At 43.3% G+C, this 22,229-nt stretch overlaps 3 protein-coding genes across 3 annotated transcripts in view; 2 read left to right on the top strand and 1 right to left on the bottom strand.

Annotated features, from left to right (window-relative positions):
- LOC134648678 (adenosine receptor A2b) overlaps positions 1-22,229 on the top strand; it is a 170,139-nt gene that overhangs the window by 139,584 nt on the left and 8,326 nt on the right. The window lies entirely within an intron of this gene.
- LOC134648661 (uncharacterized transmembrane protein DDB_G0289901-like) lies at positions 314-1,753 on the top strand. The gene has a single exon (XM_063503150.1). The coding sequence runs from the start codon at positions 412-414 to the stop codon at positions 1,666-1,668; it is 1,257 nt and encodes a 418-aa protein (XP_063359220.1). The 5' UTR covers positions 314-411; the 3' UTR covers positions 1,669-1,753.
- Positions 5,096-8,609, bottom strand: LOC134648660 (uncharacterized). Its single transcript, XM_063503149.1, has 2 exons — positions 8,248-8,609; positions 5,096-5,296 (listed from the first exon to the last, which is right to left on the bottom strand). Exons 1-2 carry the CDS (start codon positions 8,408-8,410, stop codon positions 5,115-5,117), a joined length of 345 nt encoding a protein of 114 aa, XP_063359219.1. The 5' UTR covers positions 8,411-8,609; the 3' UTR covers positions 5,096-5,114.

Here is a 22,229-nt window from a genome sequence, read left to right as displayed (position 1 = left end):
TTGGGCGTTAACACTTGAATCCTTCACTACGTTCAGGATCATATTTTGGAAATTGTATTGTATTGTAGGTTCCTTCGCTTCATTCAGTATTCAATATAGGTACACTCTCACCGTAAATATGTCATTTTGCTCCCTTGTGACACAATCTACTATTAACTGAACTCAATTCAGTTAAAATTCTGTGTACAAAGTTTTTGTATACAAGCCATGGTTTTACCATGTGTCGGTAAAACTGGGGTATTTATAATTTGCCGAGTGGTAACACGCAACACCTCCGTCAGCGGGCGCGAGTGTCGCGACCGAGAGAACGTTTATTTGTGTAGTCGCTAGTCAGCTACTAACTTCAGTGCGGTGCGCTTGAGCGCAGGCGGATTTGTGAAGGCATTGTGCAATAATAAAACGTATAACGCCATGTTTCGTTACTCGATTGTGTTTCTTTGTGCGATATTAGTGCTAACTAATGTAGAGTTTATACAAGCTGGAAGATTCGGCAGCGGGGGCGGGAGCAGATCGGGCGGATTCTCAGGCGGCGGAAGACATTCCTATCCTAGTTCTGGTGGTCTCTCCGGTGGTGGTGGTGGGGGCCGCCATAACTATCCATCTTCTGGTGGATTAAGTGGAAACAGCGGTGGTAGTCACAGCTATCCAAGCGGCGGAGGAAGCCACAGTTATCCAAACAGCGGTGGAAGTCACTCTTATCCCAGTGGCGGTGGACATAAATACCCACCATCAACGGGTAACTCGGGAAGTCACGCTTATCCTAACTCTGGTCCAGGCCTGTCTGGCTCAAATAACCACGGGTACAACAACAGAGGTGGCTCGAGCGGTGGCACTACAAACATTCATCATCACTACCATTACAATCCTCCTCAGCAAATACACTACGCATCGCCTCATGGCGGTCCGCCGATGAGCTACCCCGTGTATCGCGGGACTCCCCCTACCTACGTGTACCAGTACAAAGATTCCGGCAGCAAATACAGTTCTTTGTTGGCTGGACTGGCATTGTTCAACCTTGGAGCCCTCGCTGGCGGCGTTGCCGGCTACGGCATAGGACATCATTCATCCTCAAACAACAACAACAACTACCAAAGTTACAAAGCACAACCCGGCGAAGTATGTTTATTCGGCATCAAGAAAGATAACGGAGACTTCGAAGAAACCAGGATAGACTGTCAGCTGATAAGTAGCTTTATTTACGCCGAACAGGCCAAACAACAACAGCCACAGAATTCTCAGAACCAAACCACCGTGACGACTACCGTGACGAATACGACCATCGTTAATGCGACCAACCCTCAAGATACGCCTTCTTACGTATTGTCGCCAAACGGTACTCTGGTGACGCCCGGAGCGGCGCCAGATGCTGGCAACGTGACTAATGGGGCTCCAGCCACCGGTGGAACTGTGACGTCATCCGTGATCACGACGACCACCAACACGACGGTCGTCAACGCTGTGGACGTGAAGGGAGCCCCGATCCAAGTCACACCTGGAATGCAGTGTTACGTTATGAGGAAAACACCTAGTTCTAGAATGAAGCATGAAGTGCCATGTGGCCTTCTACAGACTTACGCAGATAAATCAATAAAACGTAATTCAGCTGCTCGAAATGTACCAGCATTTACTATTTTAGCTGTAATGTGTGCTGTGTTTGTCGCATATTAATTTTAAAGATCTGATTTGAATTTGTTACTTCTCTATTTGATACATTTTATACAAGTGCGCAATGCCAAACAAAAAATAATAATTAAGACTTTGTACTTCATATAAAATACATACTCTTAAAAGTATGTATCTAATTAAAGTTCGTAATACAATGTAGGTAGTGAAACATAAAATTTGATGAACGTTTTAGTACTTACTTTATTGCACTTAGTACTATACCTACCTTTTAACACAATAAGGCATTCTCACCTACTATGTCAGAATGATGATGGAGTAGGTACTTACTATAGTTTCGGTTTGCGGTTTCATAGTTTGACTATATCTGCGCGTGTTACGCGGACACCCGCCAAGTCATAATATGTTCAACTGTTCATTATTTTGTTATAAATTATAATGTAAGGCTATAGTCTGCAAAGGGTTTGGAATTGCTCATAATTTAATTTATCTTTTTTTCTTAAATTATTTGGCCAAATGAGCATCATGTTCAGTCAACGGTGATTTAAGACTATCTAATGTGTTATGTGTATTGTATGATTATTCAGATAAATCAAAAGACATTGTGTCCACAGGTACTTAAATCTTAAAAACATTTTTCCAATACATGTGGCGTCAGCACATATTGTCAGTGAAGTCTTTTGTATGATTACGCTTAAAACCACAGTTTGAGACCTTTTTTATAAATAAACATCGGAAAGGTATTTAGAGTGGATTCGACTACACAATTAAACTGAATATGATTAATCACCGAGTATATATTATTACTTGTATTAAAGTAAGTAAAAATAAGACTAATTATTGTGATAATTGCCTCGTCTGGTCTCTAGAATCATGGGTCATGGGAGTCCTAATAACTAATGTAATTGTCTTAGGCAAACGTACCTTTTATCGATTTACTCTACACTCCTTTGTGTTTTATAACTTTTATGAAGGTTCAGCACGCAATGTTAACCTTTTAATTTGACCGACTTAACACTTTATTGGTACTTTAAATACTATTGTCACGTCGGCACCAAACTCAATTTATTATGCGAAAATGTATGCTCTCGTTTGTGTGATCTCAACATCCGTTCAAATGTAATGAATAATGACATGTGATTACGATGGGACCCAAACATTTTGTATTTTATTCAATAAAAGTGCCTTTACCGTTACCGCTTTGTGGTTTTTGTCAAAAGGGACAATAGATGTTGACCGATTCTGCGTAGCACAGCTATAGTACCCACTCTATTGTTTTTCGAAATCGAAGTTTCATGACAAAGTTAGGCAAGCGGAAATGAAAACAACAAATGCTTATTTATTTATGTTCTAGAATATTTACTTGCCTTCGTATTTACTCGTAGTTGTGTTATCACTTATCAGTGCGCTCGTAGTAGGTATAGTAAAGATAAAAAGTCAGGACGCGATTTCAAATGTCTAGAATTCAAAGTGAGAAATTCCTATTATTATATAGTTTCCAATTTAGGCGAGTGGTGTAATAAGCGTAAGGTATATAGAAGTGATGCATCCTTAAGATAATGACGAATAAGCTTAGCGTCAAGTACTTAAGTAAAACGTAAATTATTATAATATGCCGACCACAACAAAAATCAGTATTTGTTTAGATAAAAAAGGCATGTTTCTTTATCAGCATAACGTAGGGACCGTGATATATTCGTGCTTTATATTATTACGGGTAAACTAGGAATATAGGTACATTACAGATTAGTCACAACACAAGTTGAATGTACTGCATTACTGGGAAATCCTCGGTAAAGAAGGTATGAATTTGAATATCTACTTGAGTCATGAAAATAATCGTTGGCGATAAATTAAGTTTCACTATCTTGGGGTGTTGCCCTTTGTGCAATTTGGTTGCCTTAAAATAACTCGGGGTCATCTAGATTCTGGTGTGACGTAGGTACTGTAGTACGGTACTACCTACTATAACTTATTCTGTAAGGAAAGGTCAGCTCCGAATGTGTACTACGAGGAAGTCGCGGCGGGGTCAGTGTTTCGGAAATTATTTTTGTATCATGTGCCTTCTAGAAGTGAAGACATTATGACTCTTTAACTTATTATTATTTGGTGGGATTACATTACACACTTTACAGTTTTCTCCTAAGCTTTATAAAGGCTAACAGAAAAATAAACGATATTAATGTGACTACCTAAATAATATTTTCTTTATTTCGTTTCCATCCCAATAGTAGCATATTCGGATGGAAACGAATTAAAGCTAAACTTTTGGGGAAATCCCGTCTGAAATGTCGATCCAAAAAGAGACTAGAGCTGACACAACAGTTTCTCGAGAACTAAGGTCAAAGTGGGGAAAACCGGCATATATAATATTTAATGCTGGGAAGACCGTCAACTAGGGCAAGAGCTTGTAGAAGGTCTGCCATTATACACGGTCTTCACCACATTGATCATAATGCATGAGTCACTTTTTAAAACCCAAATTACTCTCCGAGTGTCGATGTGCTCATGCAACCAATTGCACTAATAATTTCCTCAGGATGTCAGGATAACGTTTATTGAAAGATGACGACTTATCATATGGAGCACTTAGTCACCACCTCATACAGTCGAAAGCAGACGCACAAAGCGGGCGAAGTGATGAAATGAAAATAATAGACATGTCTGTTTATGTATCTGTGCCAGTCCCTGTAAACTATGCCATATCATATTCCTATTAGGCCTGGGGGCCTAGCCAAGATGACGATCATACATTAACAAACGCCAAACAAAACGAACAAATGTATCACAGCTGCTACGAAAATTCATGTGACTATTTCCATACATTATTTAAGATTCTATTGGCGTTTTCTATCAATGATCGTCATCTTGGCAAGACCTGCTGGAGCACAGAAACATGAAAAACATGATCTTGATTTGATATTAGATTTTGTTTTGAAATGACTCGCCATTCATTTCGCTCGTACACGTTCGAATACACTACTGGCCCTATTTGGTTGGACTCAAGGCTAGACCACCGATGGTTTAGCATTGTTGTGGCTAAACTAACTCGCACTTGAACCACACAGTGGGTATAATTATTAACGTGTGGCCACTACAATTTATATAACGAATCGTAGTTCGCGTGTCACTATTGGAACATGCACAGTAATTTGCACGACAGTAGCCAGTAAATGACCATTGTGCACAACGGTAATGTACAAATAATGGTATGAATGGTATTTGTTTGTCCTGTTAGTTTGAATAACCTTATACAGGTTCTTTATGATCGAACCTGATAGAACCACTTGTTGTGATAACTTGGCTTTATCCAAAGAATAATAGGTGCTCAACTCATTGTTGATTCATATTCTTACACATACCTCACTTCTCAATACAATACATCGTGATTCGTGAGCTGTTATAGGTTATAGGTTATAGGTATTCGCGGGCTTGGTTTCCGCAACTCGACGTCATATTATTGCGCCTATTTTGCGTGATGGGTTGGCGGCCTATTCCTGCCAACCCAGCTCTACCAGGAAGCCTAGCAGACCCTTGACGTTGCCGACGACTTCTGGGAGCGACCCCGGTGAGCCGAGGTGTTGTGCCCGGTATTCTGCCACCCCTGGGCATTCGAGAATGACGTGGGCGGCTGTCTCCTCTGCCTCCATGCACGCCCTGCAGAGGGGGCTATCTGTAACACGTAGGGTTAGTAGGTGTTTGTTAAATGAGGCGTGGCCGGTTATGGCCCCAGCTATAAGCCGGAGCTGTGGTCTCTTCAGCTGTCGCAGCCTCCGTGACAGATTGGGGTTGAGTGTCGGGAGGGCTTCCTTCGCCTGCCTGCAGGTGCCTAGGTTAGACCAGTATTGTTGGTGTTTTACCTTGGTGTTATGACGCAGCATGTTCCGGAGCCAGGCAAATGGCAGAGGTATAATTGGCTCAGGTCCTGCCACCTTCAGTTCCGAGCCACCTCTCGCCAGGATGTCGGCTGCATCGTTACCTCGTGAGTTGCTGTGTCCTTTGATCCACTGCAGAGTTACGCCATTGGTGGTACATACCTCTGACAGAGCTTTGTGGCATTCGTAAATTAGCCCTGAAGTGAGAGTATAACTTTGTAGAGCTTGCAGTACTGATCGACTATCAGAGAGTATGCGGATGGGGTAGTCCAATACTTCCCTTGAGACGATTGAGTGTGCTGCCATTATGATGCCCATACATTCCGCCTGGAAGACTGTGTTATGGGCACCAAGTGGTGTTGAGATGTGTATGTTTAGGTCCTCTGAGAAAACCCCAGCGCCAGTGCCTGACCTTGTCTTTGATCCGTCCGTGAAGATTCTCAGCTCCCTTGGGTTGAGTCCTTCATGGGGTTCTTCATGTAATTGTATTTTGTATTTCTTGTCGAAGACGAACTGCTTGGGTATCCTGTCAGTCACCGCTTCTATGAGCGGTTCCCTACCTATGGCCTCGTAGAGGATTTCGGTGTGTGGCACCCTAGGCGGTCTCCAGAGATTAGATTTTTTAAGACGTACCGCCGCAGCTAGCGCTTCCTGTTGTATAAAGAGGTGCAGCGGCGGCAGGCCCAGTAAGGCTTCCAGGGCCGCGGTTGGTGTTGTCCTCATGCAGCCCGTTGTCGCCATACAGGCCAGCCTCTGGAGTCGTTGTAGTTTAGCCTCAACTGTGGATAGTTTGGTGCGTGGCCACCATACTATCGCTCCGTAGCTTATTATTGGTCTTATAACTGCCTGGTAAAGCCATAGAGTTAGCCTGGGAGTTAATCCCCAGGTTCTACCCACCATTCTACGACATTGCCAGAACGCGACTGTAGCTTTATCAATTTTGCCATTTAAGTGATTACTCCAATTTAGCTTGTTGTCAAGTATTACCCCTAAATACTTTACCTCTGCAGATAGTTGGAGTTCTGTATTGAACAGTTTGGGAAGGCGGTAGTTTCCCAAATTGCGTTTGTTGGTGAACATTACCAGCTCCGTCTTGTGGGGATTGACTGTGAGTTCGTTGTTGATGCACCAGCGCTCCACGATGGCTAGTGCAGAGCGGGTAACGTCGCATACCGTACCTGTGTGGTTGCCGCTCGTTAGTATCACTATATCGTCAGCATAGCCGATTGTGTAGTAGTGATTGTTGTTTAGTGCCGTGATTAGGTCGTTCACTACTAGGTTCCATAGAAGTGGCGATAGAACGCCCCCTTGGGGGCATCCCTTTGCCACTGATGCCTGCTGTGTCTCGCCTGTCCCAAGTTTTATGACCCTCTGGCTCAACATGTTGTTTATCCACTGGGTCATAACTGTATTCGCTCCAATGCTGCAATGCTGCTGAACCTAGTCCTGTCGAAGGCCCCTTCTATATCTATAAAGGTTCCTAAGCACATGGACCTGCTTTTAATCGCCACCTCAATTTTGCTTACCACTGCATGTAGTGCCGATTCTGTAGACTTGCCAGGGCTGTAGGCATGTTGGTTGGGATGTAGGGGCACGTTACTCAGCACCCTCTCCCTCAGATACCTGTCGCACAACCTCTCCAAGGTTTTAAGCATGAAGGAGGTCAGGCTGATGGGCCTAAAGGATTTGGGATCCGAGTAGTCGCTTTTACTTGGTTTCGGTATGAAGATGACTTTGACCTCTCTCCACCGCTTTGGCACGTACCTGTGAGCCAGACAGGCGCGCAGAACGGTGGTCAGCTTCAGAGTGAGATGCCTACCGCCCCATTTTAGAAGCGCAGGGAAGATCCCATCCATTCCTGGAGATTTGAAGGAGTCAAAGCTGTTTATGGCCCATTGCGTGCGCTGTGGGCTGATTACCTCGTGTGTCTGTAGCCACTCGTCCTCCGACGGAGTGGTCTCCTCTGCCTCCCAACTTACTGGGTGCGATATCACGCAGTCCGGGAAGTGTGTTTGCACCAGGACCCGTTCCGCCTCCTCCGGTGAGTTGGTGAGAGAGCTGTCAGGCTTACGCAGGGATCCCAAGGTTATGGTTGAGTTGTTGGAGAGGACCTTCCTTACCCTGTTAGCCTGCATGGTGGTTTCAATGTCTGTACAGAATTTGCGCCAGGAGTTTGTGCTCCTGTACCTGAGTCGTTTCTTGTACTTGGCCTTTGTGGACTTGTAGTTATCCCAGTCCTCATCAGTGCCAGTGTTCATTGCTCTGTTTAGTTGTCTCCTCATCTTACCCCTGAGTCTCTCCAGCTCAGGTCCCCACCAGTTGCTCTTCCTTCCACTGCTTGTTGATGGGGTGGTTAAGGGACATGCCTGATGGTAGCACTCCAAGATGGTGTTTGTGAGGGCGCTTACCTGTTCTTCTATTTCAGCTGTGCCTAGTATCTCCAGGGGACACTCCTGCTGTTCTAGTATTGTGTTTAGTCGCAGGGTATAGAGATCGCGGTTGGTCCTGCGTGGGTCCCTTCTAGGCTCAGCTGTGAGTGTTTTTACCTGAATGTCGAATCGAATCCACCTGTGGTCTGAGCACGACACCTCCTCCGATACATGCCAGCCTGTGATGTGCTTCGATGCTTCTTCAGATGATAGGGTCAGGTCAATGATGGTCCTGCTACGTCTGTTTATGAATGTCGGTTCCGAACCTGTGTTAAGGAGGTTAAGGTTTGTAGTAAATAGGTACTCGACAAGCTTCTTACCTCTCTCGTTACCTGTTTCCATGCCCCATAGGGGGTGATGAGCGTTCGAGTCGGTTGCCACGATGAGTTCGAGCCCCTCCTCTTCGCAGTAGTTGACCAGCCTTGTCATGTCATGCGGTGGTGGGTCGTCCGCCTCCGGCATATACACAGAGGCTACGACCATCTTCTGCAGGCTGGTGTCTTGCGCGCCGTGCAGCCTTATGGCGCACACATCTCTAGAACAGAAGCTCGTTAGAGGTTGCACATGTAAATCTTTAGTTGTGTATATGCAGGCCCGGGGATTATCCGGACCCGAGTAGACTGTTAGCTTACCTCCTAAGTTACGGAGACCGCAGACAGAGCCTCTTCTGACCCACGGTTCCTGGATCAGGATTACGGCTGTAGTGTTGACCTCCAACTAGGGCTTGCAAATATTCGAAACTTTCAGATATTCGAATATTCGACTTTTTCTGACGACGTATTCGAATATTCGAATAATTATTCGAATATTATAAAAAATAAGAAAAGGAACGAGAAATCGTTTTATTATCGTTTTATTCAAAAGCTTTTTTCACATATTGCTAAAACTAAGGATATTTGGCAGAAATCCACTTAATTGACTAGATTTTATCATCCTACTATTTATAAGATGCCCACATTTATAAAAACAAGTAAAACGCCAAAATTAGACGTATTTAATATTTCTAGATAAAACTTATTATAAATGCGTCGTTGCGTGAAATAATATAACTTTAACCATCCAAACACCTAGGTATGTAAGATATTTTTTTTAGTAGGTAATTATTTTCCGATTTAAATTAACTTGTAATCACTCAGAGGCCTGTAAAAAGGCCTTTAATTTCATTGTAAATATTTTGAATCTTTATTGACTTTATTTGTTTTAGCAAGTTATTATTCCTAATGGTCGGCTAATTATATAATATTGGAATATTTAAGGGAAAAAGTTAGTTGAATACTGGGTGGATTATTCGTCAGCTAAAGGTACATGGTTAGATTACCAAGTTGGGCAGGTTTGGTATGATTAAATTTGAGAATTGCGATAAGTGGCAAGGTTTAGACTTCAAAAATTCGCTTAACGTACGCTTGTACTGAATAAACAGAATGACCCTTTAACTTAAAACTTACGCACCGTAAAAATAACATACTTTTTGATTTCGTTTTCTTTTAAATTGAGTTAGGTTTCACTGTATTCACGAAGTCTATCGAGAGGAATACAGTAGGAATATTATTTCCTTCGTATTTGGGTACCTACCGTTCCTCATTCACTGTAAATACCCGTAAAACACACAGAAACTGTAACTACAGCGGATGACATAGGTTTTTTTATAGTAATAAAAAATATTCGAATATTCGAAACCTGAGCGGCCGAATATTCGAATATCAAAACAGGTCGAATATTCGACAAATTCGAATATTCGAATATTCGAATTGCAAGCCCTACCTCCAACCACTTCCGGATCTGAGCCGTCGCCGTTTCGCTGTGGTGGAGGTTGGCTTGGAGGAACTTACCAATTGGCGAAGGGAGCTCCTCCACAAGGATCACCCTCCTCCGCCGACATCGGCTCCTCCCCCTCCTTGCCGATGGCCAGCTTACCTAGCCCCTGCGCGCATTCCCCTTCACTCTCCGAGGAGTCACGAAGAAGTTCTTCTTCGTCCTTCTCGGAGACGGAATGAGACTGCACTGGGGCTTGCGACTCAGGCTCCTGGACTACTTCCACAGGTGCCTGTGTCGCCGGGTGAGTGTCCATGGGCTCGGCAGGTGTATCAGCTGCACTGTCGGTGTCGACAGCGCTGCTGGGGGGCGGTTGCTCCCTGAATTTCCCCCGTGCCCCCTCAAACTTCACGTACACCGAGCCCAGCATAAAGCCGAGCCGGCGTCCGCGGTCTACCAAGGGCTGCACGACTGTCTCCGGCACACTGACGACAGCGAACGTTTCCGTTCCCTGCACCTCTCGCCGGTTGAGCAGCCAGCGGTCTATTTCCGCCCACGGGTTCTGGTACCGGAGAGCTCGGCCTACCTCGCCAAAGTCCTCCCAGACACCCGGGAACAGGATCCCGCAGCGTACCCTTCTGGGCACCTTGCTCTGGCGCTTGACTACCACCTTCTCCCCCTTGTCGAGGGTGATGGTAGCCACGCTGCGCTTGAGCCACACCAGTTTAGCCTGGTTCTCGCACCACAGTCTCAGGGAGCCGTTAGCCCATACAGGCTTGCCCCTGAAGAGTGGGCCTACGGGAAGGCTTGCGGTGGGTTGTCTAGCTTCCTGCGAGAGCAGGGCTAGCAGTTGCCTCTGGACCTCATCCGACTGCTGTGAGGTCAGGTGACCCGAGGTGGCAGTGGTCACCGCCACCAGCAGGTCAGCCTTTGCAGCCTCTGCGTAGTCGGCAGGGGGGGTTTGCTGCTGCGCCTGGCCCTTCCCAGGGGCGCCTGGGCGGTGTTGTTGAGAGCGGCTTGCCTCTCTCTTCGCCTCCGTCTCTGCTTCCTGTTAAGCTTGTGCGGCTTAGCCGCAGCTGTAACAGGGGGAGGCGGGGGTACAGGAGTTGTCACCCGTTTATCGGGCTTCCATCTCCGCGCCTTCCTGGACACTTGTACGGTCCATCCCGCCTCCAGCTGAGCAGAAACGGGGTCCAGCACCGGTTCCATCACTAGGGTCTGCTCCGTGGCAGGGGGCTTACCCCCTGGCGGAACAGCACCTGTGGATGTCCCCGGTGTTGGCAGTAGGGCCTGGCGCTGCGGCACCGGGCCCCCTGGTCTGGGTGTCAGCGCAACAGGTATGCGTGCCTTCGGTTTCCCGGCGGCTCTTCCTCCTGTTGCGGCCTGCCCCTTGCGAGGCGGTACTGTCGAGCCAGCTCCGCCCCGGGGCCGGTGTGTATTGTGTGTGTGTCTGTTTGTAGTGGTGCCTGGCAGGGTTGCCTGAGCCTCCCTGTAGGCACGTGTTGAGGAGGGGGGAACTGTCGGGACAGCTCCTGCTCCGTGTTGTGTTGTGTGTTGTTGTGTGTGGGTGGAGGTTACCGGAACAGCCGAAACTGCCCCGTTACCCTCCGGTGTTGGGGTACCTTCCAGTACCCGCGGGGTTTGGGATCTTATATCATCCATGTTGTTGTTTGTGTAATTTTCACCTCTCGAGCTTCCCACCCTCCATGGAGCCCGCACCTTTGGGGATGTCACTTTGGACACCAGGACTACCCAAGAGGTATAGGTGTGTTGAGGTGAGACTCATGCGCGACATCGGGAGCTGCAGACACGTGGCTGAGAGAGACGATCCTATCTCCCCCAGTGGTTCCACGCGCCCTTGCCCCGTCAGCATGGCCGAGCCCCTGGCATCCTCCCAGAGGACGCCCCTCTCCACACCTCGCCTGCGGACCGTACCACCTCGACCGTACGGGACGCGTGTCCAATACCCTGCAGTGGCTAGTTGCAGGGCCACCGTTTCGCCGGAAATTCGGACCAAAAAGGACATATTGGCCTACAGGGGATAACTAACCCCGACCCCCTGCAGGCCTCGGCCCCCAGGACTCCTGCATCCCCGCTTACGGCGCTCTACTGCGCAGGACTTACGCAGGCAGGTGAGTGTAGTCCGCCTAAGTCACCTACACCTTAGGCGGAACCGGGAGGTCCGTATAGCATAGCTAGCAATATGACCGAAATCTTATTGCTAGCCATGTCATACAGACACTCCAGAGTGTGTCATACCCCGCTCGGGTTTTTAGGTCCTCACGGGTTATGACGGAGGTCCGCTTAGCATAGATAGCAAATTGACCTAAGTCATTTTGCTAGCTATGCCGTGCGAACTCTCCAGAATGTGTCATATCCCATTCGGGTTTTTAGGTCCTCATGGGTTATGACGGAGGTCCGCATAGCATAGCTAGCAAATTGATCGAGATCATATTGCTATCCACGCCGTACAGGACTCTCCAGAGTGTGTCGTACCCCACTCGGGTTTTTAGGTCCTCATGGGTTACGACGTCGCCTTCATACTCAGCTACTGGTGGTCCGGGGCAGATGGAATGTGCGACGCCCGACCGACCACCAGCATTACCAGGGTGTACGACCCACCCCACAAGTGGGATGGGTTCGTCCATGGCCTGCGGCGGCAGAGCCATAGACGACGGGGACGTGTATGATAGACTTGAGGGGGTAGGCATTGTGAGCCCAGCGTCGCACACCTGAACTACGTACCTACCCCCACCTACACCCCTTCGTGAGCTGTTTTTCAACATGATTTACAGGTAACAAATCTGACACCACTGCTTCCATTCCTATATTGAAAAAAGATTCTAAACACTCATTAAAATTACTAGTAGCTACTTCCCATATTTGTATTACAAATAAATATCGTCTCTTTATTTCTACAAAGGAAGGTAATAGTAAAGAAAGTTACTGCGTGCTCCACGAGCAAGTTAATTTACAAGTCTTTCTGTCAACTGGCTTTGTTAACGTCACCACGGGTTACATTTATTTCAGCCTTTTTACGTTTCATGGCCTGAAACGTCGACCCTTGTCATAGAAATGTAGTTGCTATTTATAGCCGGCCAACGACCATAAACCTATTAAACGCCTGAAACGTTTTATGTAAATTGAATCTTGCTAGGTATACGTAGTGTCTACGTAATGGCTACCTGCCGCTTGCGTGCTTAGAGTTTCCTATCAACACTCAAATCTTGGTCTGGTGGGTACAATCGCTGTGTTACTTGGAAGTAATTTTCAAAATGCGATCACGCCAATATTGACTGTGTTTGTGACTTCAAATTTACAAATAGGCGGGTTAAGATAGGCCTTGAGGTAAATAGTAAGTCCACTATTTGTACTACTATATTAAATAGGCAAGCAAAGACGCATTTACGCCATGCCAGGTGACCCGTTAGATGGGTTCCCTGTCCGTAGGCGCTTTTCGCTACAAAGCGAAAAAAAAAAAAAAATGGTATTGTCTATGAACGTAGCTCGTAGCTTGCATTAATGCGTTAATTGCAAAAGTCATGCCCATTTTAAAGGAAAAATTGTGTATAACAATGACTAATTTGTGGACACGTCCTATAAGGTATGAATGTTTATAATCAGCTTGCAGCATGTATTATGTTTGTGAATGGTTGAGTAAATTGAGAACGACGAACTGAACGTTTTATGACCTTGTTTATAAAACAATAATCGCGATTACTTACGAGCTTAGTAGATGGGTAATATGGATACTTACTGGCAATGATATTATATAACCATAAACCATAGATAGGTTATACTCATACTTGAGGAGCACAAAAAATACATTTCTGTGCCTACGAAGAAATCTGTTATTTTTGATTATTTTTCTCATTCCATCCATCTTTGTCACACTCGTTGTTAAACATAAGCTCGTCTCTTTCTCTTTCGGTGTGCGGGAGCTCGTTAGCACGTGTACATTTCTCGCTTGTCCAGCCGCGACTAAAGGCAACTTGTCCAATTTGTCACAAAGTAAGCGCTTCAATTTTGGAACACCCATAACCTATCTTGAATTATAAATCATTGCTTACTGGTAACAATACTTCCAATAAAAAAACGTAGGAGACGCGTTTGTAAACCATGAGTATCGGACAATGCCTGTGCATGAGCTGATCCGCTCGCTGTTGACTTTCTAAATTATCGCAAGGCAGAGGTTTTCGCAAGGAATTTCATGCTGATATTTTCATTACAATACGAATATAATTTAACATAAGACTACACTTCGGAAAAACCCCGGACCCATATTATTATTGATTTTTACCAGGTTTTGATTTGCATATACAGTTTGATTGGTAATTTGTTTTGGATGTTTCGAATTTAGGAAAGGCCATTTGTTATAACAGGCGACTTGAATACAAGGTGACATTCATTATCACAGTAAATATATCAACATCTGGTTTTAAGCGCATAGTGTAACGCACGTAATAATTGTTACATGAGAAAATATCCAAGGCCCCTCTGATTATGAGCCCCATTGGCAACACAATTATTAAATGTGATCACAGAAAAATAACAAGTTGCAGAAGATTAAGTCCCTTATAGCAAGACTTTATGTGAATTCAGGTTTGGTTAACAATTTGGGTTAGAATTACAAGCCTTGCTTCTATAAATTTTTACCGTTATTAATAGGTATACGCTGCCGATCAACTTAGGTTAGCGCTTTAGAGGATTAAAGATATGCGAAGACGGACTACTTACTCGTCATATGTTTTCTGTGCTATTGACTTGCATGATCGTCATGATCAAGCTAGCGTTGCCCTTGGGGCGGCATCTGCCAGAATCCGCTTCTTTAAATTCTAAATTGTCATTTAATCTAAAACCGGGCATAGAAGATTTAATGCTCTTGTTACGTTTTGGATTTAAGATAGTGGACAAAAGGTTAACTCTCGCCTATTCGCCGGATTATCGTTGGATCCCTGTTTTATTGTTTAAATTGGGGACTGTGTGCGTACGACCGTCACTCGTCTGATATAAAAAGTTCGACAACGACGCACCAATGTAATTACATATTTAGAAAACATATACAACTAAGATATTCTGAAATTAGTACAGAAAATACTTCTAGTTATTCTCCTTTTATGCATTGATCATTTGATATGTTAGCTTACTAATTTTAATTTTATACACACGACAGATAATATACATGCATTTATTTATTTACGATATTTAGGGGCATATATAAAGAATTGACGTTATACTTCGATAAAGCAGCGTTCAGACATAGTAAGATAGTGAATTTTGGCCTAGTTATTATTGCTATTTATAGTGTAAAAAATGAGGTGTGCCTCATTCGCACGCAAGTAGAGATGGGCGCCGGCGGGTAAATACCGGGAAAATACCCAAAACTACCCAATCTACCCGATATTTACCCGTATCTACCCAAATTGTTGGGTATTTAAAATTTGTTCGTATAATTGAAGAAATTCATTATATAAATAAGATATATCAACATTATTATCGTATAAATATGAAAATAAGTTAAAATAAAGTACACAAATCACAATCACACAACTTTTTTGTACACAATTAATGTAATTTTTTTTCGACGAGTGCATTTTGTTCACAGATTTGTGTAATTTGTGTTGTAGGAATGTTAATTTAATTAAGCTATTGTATACCGTATTATTTACATTTCTTTGTTAATTTGTGTACCTATTATTATTTTATGTATTTATATTTTTCCTTTTTTTTCATTTATTTTTATTTTACCTACTATTTTTAAATTATTTTCATAATTTGGTTTTGATATTTCTACATTTTATTTTATTTATTGTTTAATACAGTAATTTTATCGTTAGGTATATGGCCAAATTTGATTTACTGAAACCGGTTTGGATGAAATTTTGTCTGTATCTAGATTGTTTGAAAACACAATATGATCCAGTAGGTGGCACTGCTATAGGTATATAGTAGACGTGTGCGCCGCGCCGGCGCGCCGCCGCCGCCGGGCTTTTTTGCCACGCCGCCGCCGCCGATAAATGATCGGCGTGAAATCGGCGTGACCTTGAGTGTTGTTAATTAGCTATTGCAAGTTGGTATTTGGATTACAATATGGATTATTTGGAATTATATATGTTACAGTGGTTAAATATACATCAATTTTGACACACCGATTAATGTAATTGAGTAATCCTCAATATTCAGCGTCAAGAAAGATGAGGGAGCGATATATGAAGTAGGCTTTACAATTGACTAGATAACGAAATCACAGTGCTCATTTACCATAGGACCTCAAGGTGGTGTAACAACAAGAAATACATCGAAATGGCGGCATCGAAATTCTGAAGAAAATTGAAGATGAAAGTTTTAGGAGGTCTTAAGATCAACCACTTCAAGACCAAAGTAATGGTAGTAGGTAGTAGACAGGGCAAACGCACTCCCATTTACCGACGCACGACGCACTCGGCGATTACGAATAAGCGAGCTAGTTTGTATATCTTGGGTTGATAACCAGTGCCAGTGGTTGCACCGCCGAGAAACGCCGCAGAGCTGGCATGGCTAAGAGTGCTATGGTTAACCTCGACAAAATCTGGAAGAACAGAGGTATATGACGTGCAACTGAAGTGCGCTTGGAACGAGCTGTCGTGTTTTCAATATTCCAGTATGGTGCCGAAACGTGGAACATCAAAAAGTGCAAAGTGGCAAAGGAAGGCGCTTTTAACATGTGGTGTTAACGAAGACTTAATACCTTGGAAAGCTAGAAACCCCTCCATTCTCAGAGAGATCAGATCTCAATATCGCCACTCAGCCCTTCACAATATGCCATGGGTGAGCCCTTAGATTCTTCGGACATAATGTTTCCAACGCACGATGTAGAGAATCACAAGAATTTAGGCCGAATGAATGGCAAACTTGCTCGACTTAGAGCATGTGTGAGATGGTCGAACGCTATGAAGAGGCCGACCTCTTCAAGCTTCAAGCACGCAGCACACTGTGCTGTGTGTCCGTCTCAGTAAGCCTGGTACTTGTACGACAAGAGAACCGTTAAAAAGAAACCATAGCAGTCCAGTATACCTAGCAAATTTCTAGGATATTTGGAGTTCTGTTTTGTTAAAGTTCGTCATTTTTAATACGACAAGCCATGGAAATCATGAGAAAATGGAGTTACAGATGGGATTGAAGGTCATTGGGACCAGATAAGCCCTTAATGCAAGCCAGTTACTAGGGAAATAAGTTATCATGCCTATCCTATATTGAATTATAAACATTTACAAATCCTATTTCACTCACAGGGTGTTCAAAACTATACGTAGTTCACTGACCAGCAACCTAGATTGATCAAATTGTCAAGAAAAACAACAAATTAACGATTTTACTTAAGAAACCTGAAAGTCAAGGTCACGCCGATTTCACGCCGAAAACACGCCGCCGCCGCCGATTTTTTGGCAAACGCCGCCGCCGATCATTTTTTAATCGGCGCACACGTCTAGTATATAGCCAATTAGATATGAGCGCCGATAGGCATTTAGCCGGCGGCGGCGCGCCGGTCAAAATTGGTCGGCGGCGGCGGCGAAACGGCGGCATGGCCTTGAAACACCTTCGAATAATGAAAAAAGAATTCAAACCAAAATTTTACCGAATAAACATGTTTTTGCTGTAAGAAAGTCATGAAATAAATGCATCTTTTATTTTCAAGGATAATTTATTGAATAATGGTACGAAAAAAATTGATATCGTATAAACTGTGGATAAGCGGTATCGCGCGGCATCAGAGGCGGTCTTAATCTTGGCGAGGCTCTCCGGAAGATCTTAGCAAGGCCCTTATCTTTTGTGCTAGTTAAAAATTGCGGATTGACTGTATCAGGGAAACGTCTTGTCGACAGTCCAAAGAAAATCGAGATCCGTCATTAACCAATATCGATTCAACAAAACCGATTTATGTCAAAAAGTGAGGCCCAACGCCGAGCTCCATGAAACACCGAAGACTTGATTTCGACGCGTCCCAATGCGAGGCCAGAGGATGAGCTGCAGGTAAGCATACAGCTAAGAATCGAACGCCAAGTGTAAGCTTGGCTGACGGCCGAACGCCTGGAGCGCCGATTGCGGCGCGCTTCTGTGCGAGGCCGAGCTGCAAGAGAGCAGAGCGAGGGCGCAGGCTGATAAAGACTGAAGCCATAGTGTTAAAGATCTGGAGCTTTCCTGCGGGCGCATTCGTGCGACGCCAAAGGCCGAGCTGCAATGGAGCTAAGATCGGATAAGGACCAATGCTCAAGCGTTTTAAAACAAGCCGAAAGTTGAGCTCCAAACAGGGCCAAAAACTTGCAGGTTCAGATAGCGGCTTAATTCCATGCGAGCGATGCAAGGCCAAAGATTGAGCTGCGAGAGAGCAAAGCTTGAAATTTGAACAGTGGCCAAGTTTAATTGAGACCCGATTCCGACGCTCTTCCATGCGAAGCCAACGGCCGGACATTTGGACGTGGAAACGCTTAATATCTCAAAACTAACCCCATTTTATACCTTTTAAAGACGTTTAACCATGCTTGCAATGGTTAAATTCGCGGTAAATGTAAATGACTGGCGAAAATTTTGTCGGCGGCGGCGGCGCGCCGGCGCGGCGATCATATCTATAGCCAATAGTGTTTTCAAACAATCCAGGTACCGGTTGAAATATATGCACAAAATTTCATCCAAATCGGTTTCATTAAATAAAATTAGGTGATATACCGCCAGCAGCGCCACCTACCGGGTCCAATAGTTTTTTCAAACAATCCAGGTATCCGTTGAAATATAGATATACACAAAATTTCACCCAATCGGTTTCAGTAAATCGAATTTGGCTATATACCGATAGCAGCGCCACCTACCGGGTTCATTTGTTTTTCCCAACCCTTCAGGAGCCCATTGAAATATACACACAAAATTTCATCCCAATCGTTCCAGCCGTTTAAGAGGAGTAGAGTGACAAACACACGTATTGTAGAATGTATGTATTAAGATATTAAACATTTGACAAATTCCTTAGTCAATACAAATATTATACATTTTATAGAACTACATGAGTATCAAAAAAACTGTTATTTACATTATCTCAATTCAATTTATTACTCCGTTTCCAACTTTTATTTATACCCACTCATTTGGGTAGAAAAGATAAATACCGGGTAGATTGGGTAAATACCCGATATCTACCCCGGGTATTTACCCGCCGCCCATCTCTACACGCAAGTGTCTGCACAGTGCGTCATCAAGCGCCGGGCAAATTTGACCTGGACGTGTCAAACACCAACTATTCCCACTTTAACAAGTACAGGGTGGCCAACTTAGAGGTATACAACTTTTTTTTGCCGCCATTTTATTTTGGCGGTAAATATGACAGTTATTGCATGAAAATTAGTTTGTGTAGATACGGCAAATTTATTATGGAGCGTTTTACGACGGAACAACGTGTTATAATCATTAAAAACAATAGAAACATTAAAAATAACGTTTCCCCCTCGATTAATTTCGAGAAACGGTGACATTGACTGGCCCCCAAGATCGCCTGATTTAACAGCTCCTGACTTTTTCTGTGGGGCTATCTAAAGGGACTATGCTAATAGGCCAACGAACCTTCAGCAATTAAAACAAAATATTCGAAACACTGTCGCTGAGATAACGCCAGAAATGTGTGAAAAATAGGTTCGCATCTGCCATGCTGCTAGAGGTGGACATTTGTCTGACATTATTTTCCATGTGTAATTGCTGACCCTACATATTATATTTAACAAGGAATACTTAATATTTTTTATGTTTTATAGAATAAAATTTCAAAAATAAAGTGGCCTTATTTGGCCACCCTGTACAAGTAATTACAACTCTGTGATTAAGTACCTGACCTGAGTACTTACTACCTGTGGGAGTGTGGGACTTGATAGGTGTGATAGGCTATTTACGGTAATTAAGTAGGTATAGTTATTAATCTAACAAACTGATTAGGTATCGTAAAACTATGATCCACAAGTTCAACACGTAATTAAGTATCAATATCAATATAATTTTTCGTGTTGTCTGAGTATAACACTCAAACCATAGTCACACCTGAACGAACATAATTAAGTAAAGGTACGAGTTGGTTTTGGACTATAGTTGGAAGTTTTTGGACTATACCTGGGTGGTTTTACAGTACTTGACCTTGACCTTGATGATGTGATAAGCCGATGATATCGATAGTCGACGATAGTAGACGAGATTAGTTAATTCGTCAGAGTTCATACCTGGGCAGTGTTGTGTGAATAACGCTCATTTCGAGGCTTAAAGACTCGAACTCATAAGACTCTCGAGGCTTAACCCCTCAAAGGCGGCAAAGACGATTTCTTACATCCATACGCGTAAAAAAATATATAATTCTCAAATATAGTCGAGTTTTGAAGACTAAATTTTAGTCTTCAATATTTGTTTATTAATCAGCGTTATTCACAATACTGTAAGTACCTGGGTCGTTCTCAAATTATATGACTGCGGTCAGGTCAGACTCAACTCCATCAAACTTTTCATACATTTAGTATGGTTTGACGGAGTTTAGACGTTTGCACAAAACTGGAGAATGACCCATCTATAGTTATCACATGTTCGCTACCGACCGTTGATAGGTATTAGCTGCAGGGACAAAACCATTATCAGTGCATCCTCGGTACACGTGTAATCATTTTGCTGCTTGAATTTCAAATTTCAAATTTCAAATATACTTTATTCGTGTAGGCCTAGCAACAAGCACTTATAAATAGCAATTAGGTAAGGTATGTTGGGATAATACCGGACAATTTTGGCACTAATTGAGAGACCTCGCGAAAAAATTTTTTTCTCGACCTATATTTTAGAAATGGGGTGCAATTCGTTAAATAATAACCATAGTTTAGGCCTGAATATTGGCAACTTTCAACGGTTTCAGTATTGTACCAGTGTAAAGATGAGACAACTTTTTTTTCGAGGGTAACGATGAATTTGTCATCACGGGTAAAGATCGGATGGCGAAAAAAAACCACTTTTAATGCTCAGATAATAAGGTATTCAAAAGGATACATCCGATGTTTAACCTCCTCCAACGTATATAAATTGCAGCCATGAATAACTAGAAACTTAAAAGTTCTCATCAAATGTTTAATTTTTTGTATTTTTGCATCCGATCTTGACCCACACGCGAAAATTTGGTAAATCTGTGGTTCTCAAAGTTTGAAATGTCAACAGAAACAATTTCCTAAGTAATACATTCTTACATTATACAGTGTGTAAGTCAAATACGGGCAATAAATTAAACCAGATATAGAATTTACCCGTCTTATCATTAATTAGGATGTTTTTTTAAGTTACACTTAATTATGACCCCGTGATTAATTTTTTCCACATGTACCGAGCAGCAATGTACTGTAAACATTAAGAAACAGAAGATGATAATGACATTACGAGATACGAGCTTTTCATAGTAACTGCCAACAAGCGTTGACGTTACTTTAAAAAGCTCGTATCCCGTAACGTGTGTGGTGTATTACATTGCGGGGCGAATTATTTTGTATGGTTAAAATTTTCAATGCATTTCTAAGTAAAATCTATCTCAATATACTTTTTAGGTCCTATGCTAACCACCGTTTAAATATTCGCCCGTATTGGATTTACACACTGTATACCTCCATACACTGCTAAAATATTTTCCTTTTGAATTACTGTCCTTGAATAAAAATAATGGAACGAAATAATTACAATAAAAACAGAATTATTGCAGTCATAAAAATTGAAAGTTTTACAATTACTGCTGGATTTTAAATGGGTAAAGTTCGGATTGTTGCTTTCCGATCTTTACCTGAAAGGGTAAATCGGTCGGTGAAAGATCGGAAATCGGTCTACAGCAGTCCTAGACCTGCGGGCGTAGCATGGTTCCATTTTTATCGCCTGTCATTATGCCCGTCACTTTCGCAGTTACATACTTGTTAGAACGTGACAGGCATCGTGACAAGCGATAAAAATGCGACCGTGCTACCGCCGCTGTTTTGATTGGATTGATTTAAACCTTTAAAACTAAATTTTACATCCACTGAATCACAAAAATAACCACAGTTTTAGCACAATACGCGACAAAAATTACAGGGCGAAGACCGGATGGCCAGAAAAATGACCAATATTACCTCGGTCTCTTTAATGGCGCGTAGCACATGTCCGACATCACTGAGCGGGGTAGGGGCGCTGGCAGCTGAGGCGCAATGAAATGGCGTCTTGCACCTTGTTGTCGAAATTAAGAAATAAAGCCTACTTTGGCGGAAATTAACCCGCATCCGGTATTATGCCAACATACCTTATTTGTTTCATCAAATGCAATATTTTTGGTGTTATATCATCATCATCATCCTAGCGTTGTCTTGGCTTTTTGCCACGGACCCCATGGTCCGTCTGCCGAGCCTGAGGTCCGCTTAGCAACTTATCCCATGAATTGGCGTATAATGTATAATGACAAAAAAATAATATTTAAAATAAACCTAATAGTGTTAAACATATGCCGTGGCAGTAACATCACCTACCAGTCGTGTGATTCAGCTATATAAGA

Source organism: Cydia amplana, chromosome 6, assembly GCF_948474715.1.
Source record: "Cydia amplana chromosome 6, ilCydAmpl1.1, whole genome shotgun sequence".
Lineage (NCBI taxonomy): Eukaryota > Metazoa > Arthropoda > Insecta > Lepidoptera > Tortricidae > Cydia > Cydia amplana.
Note: the sequence above shows the minus strand (reverse complement) of the source record. Positions and strands in the feature narration are given on the sequence as shown.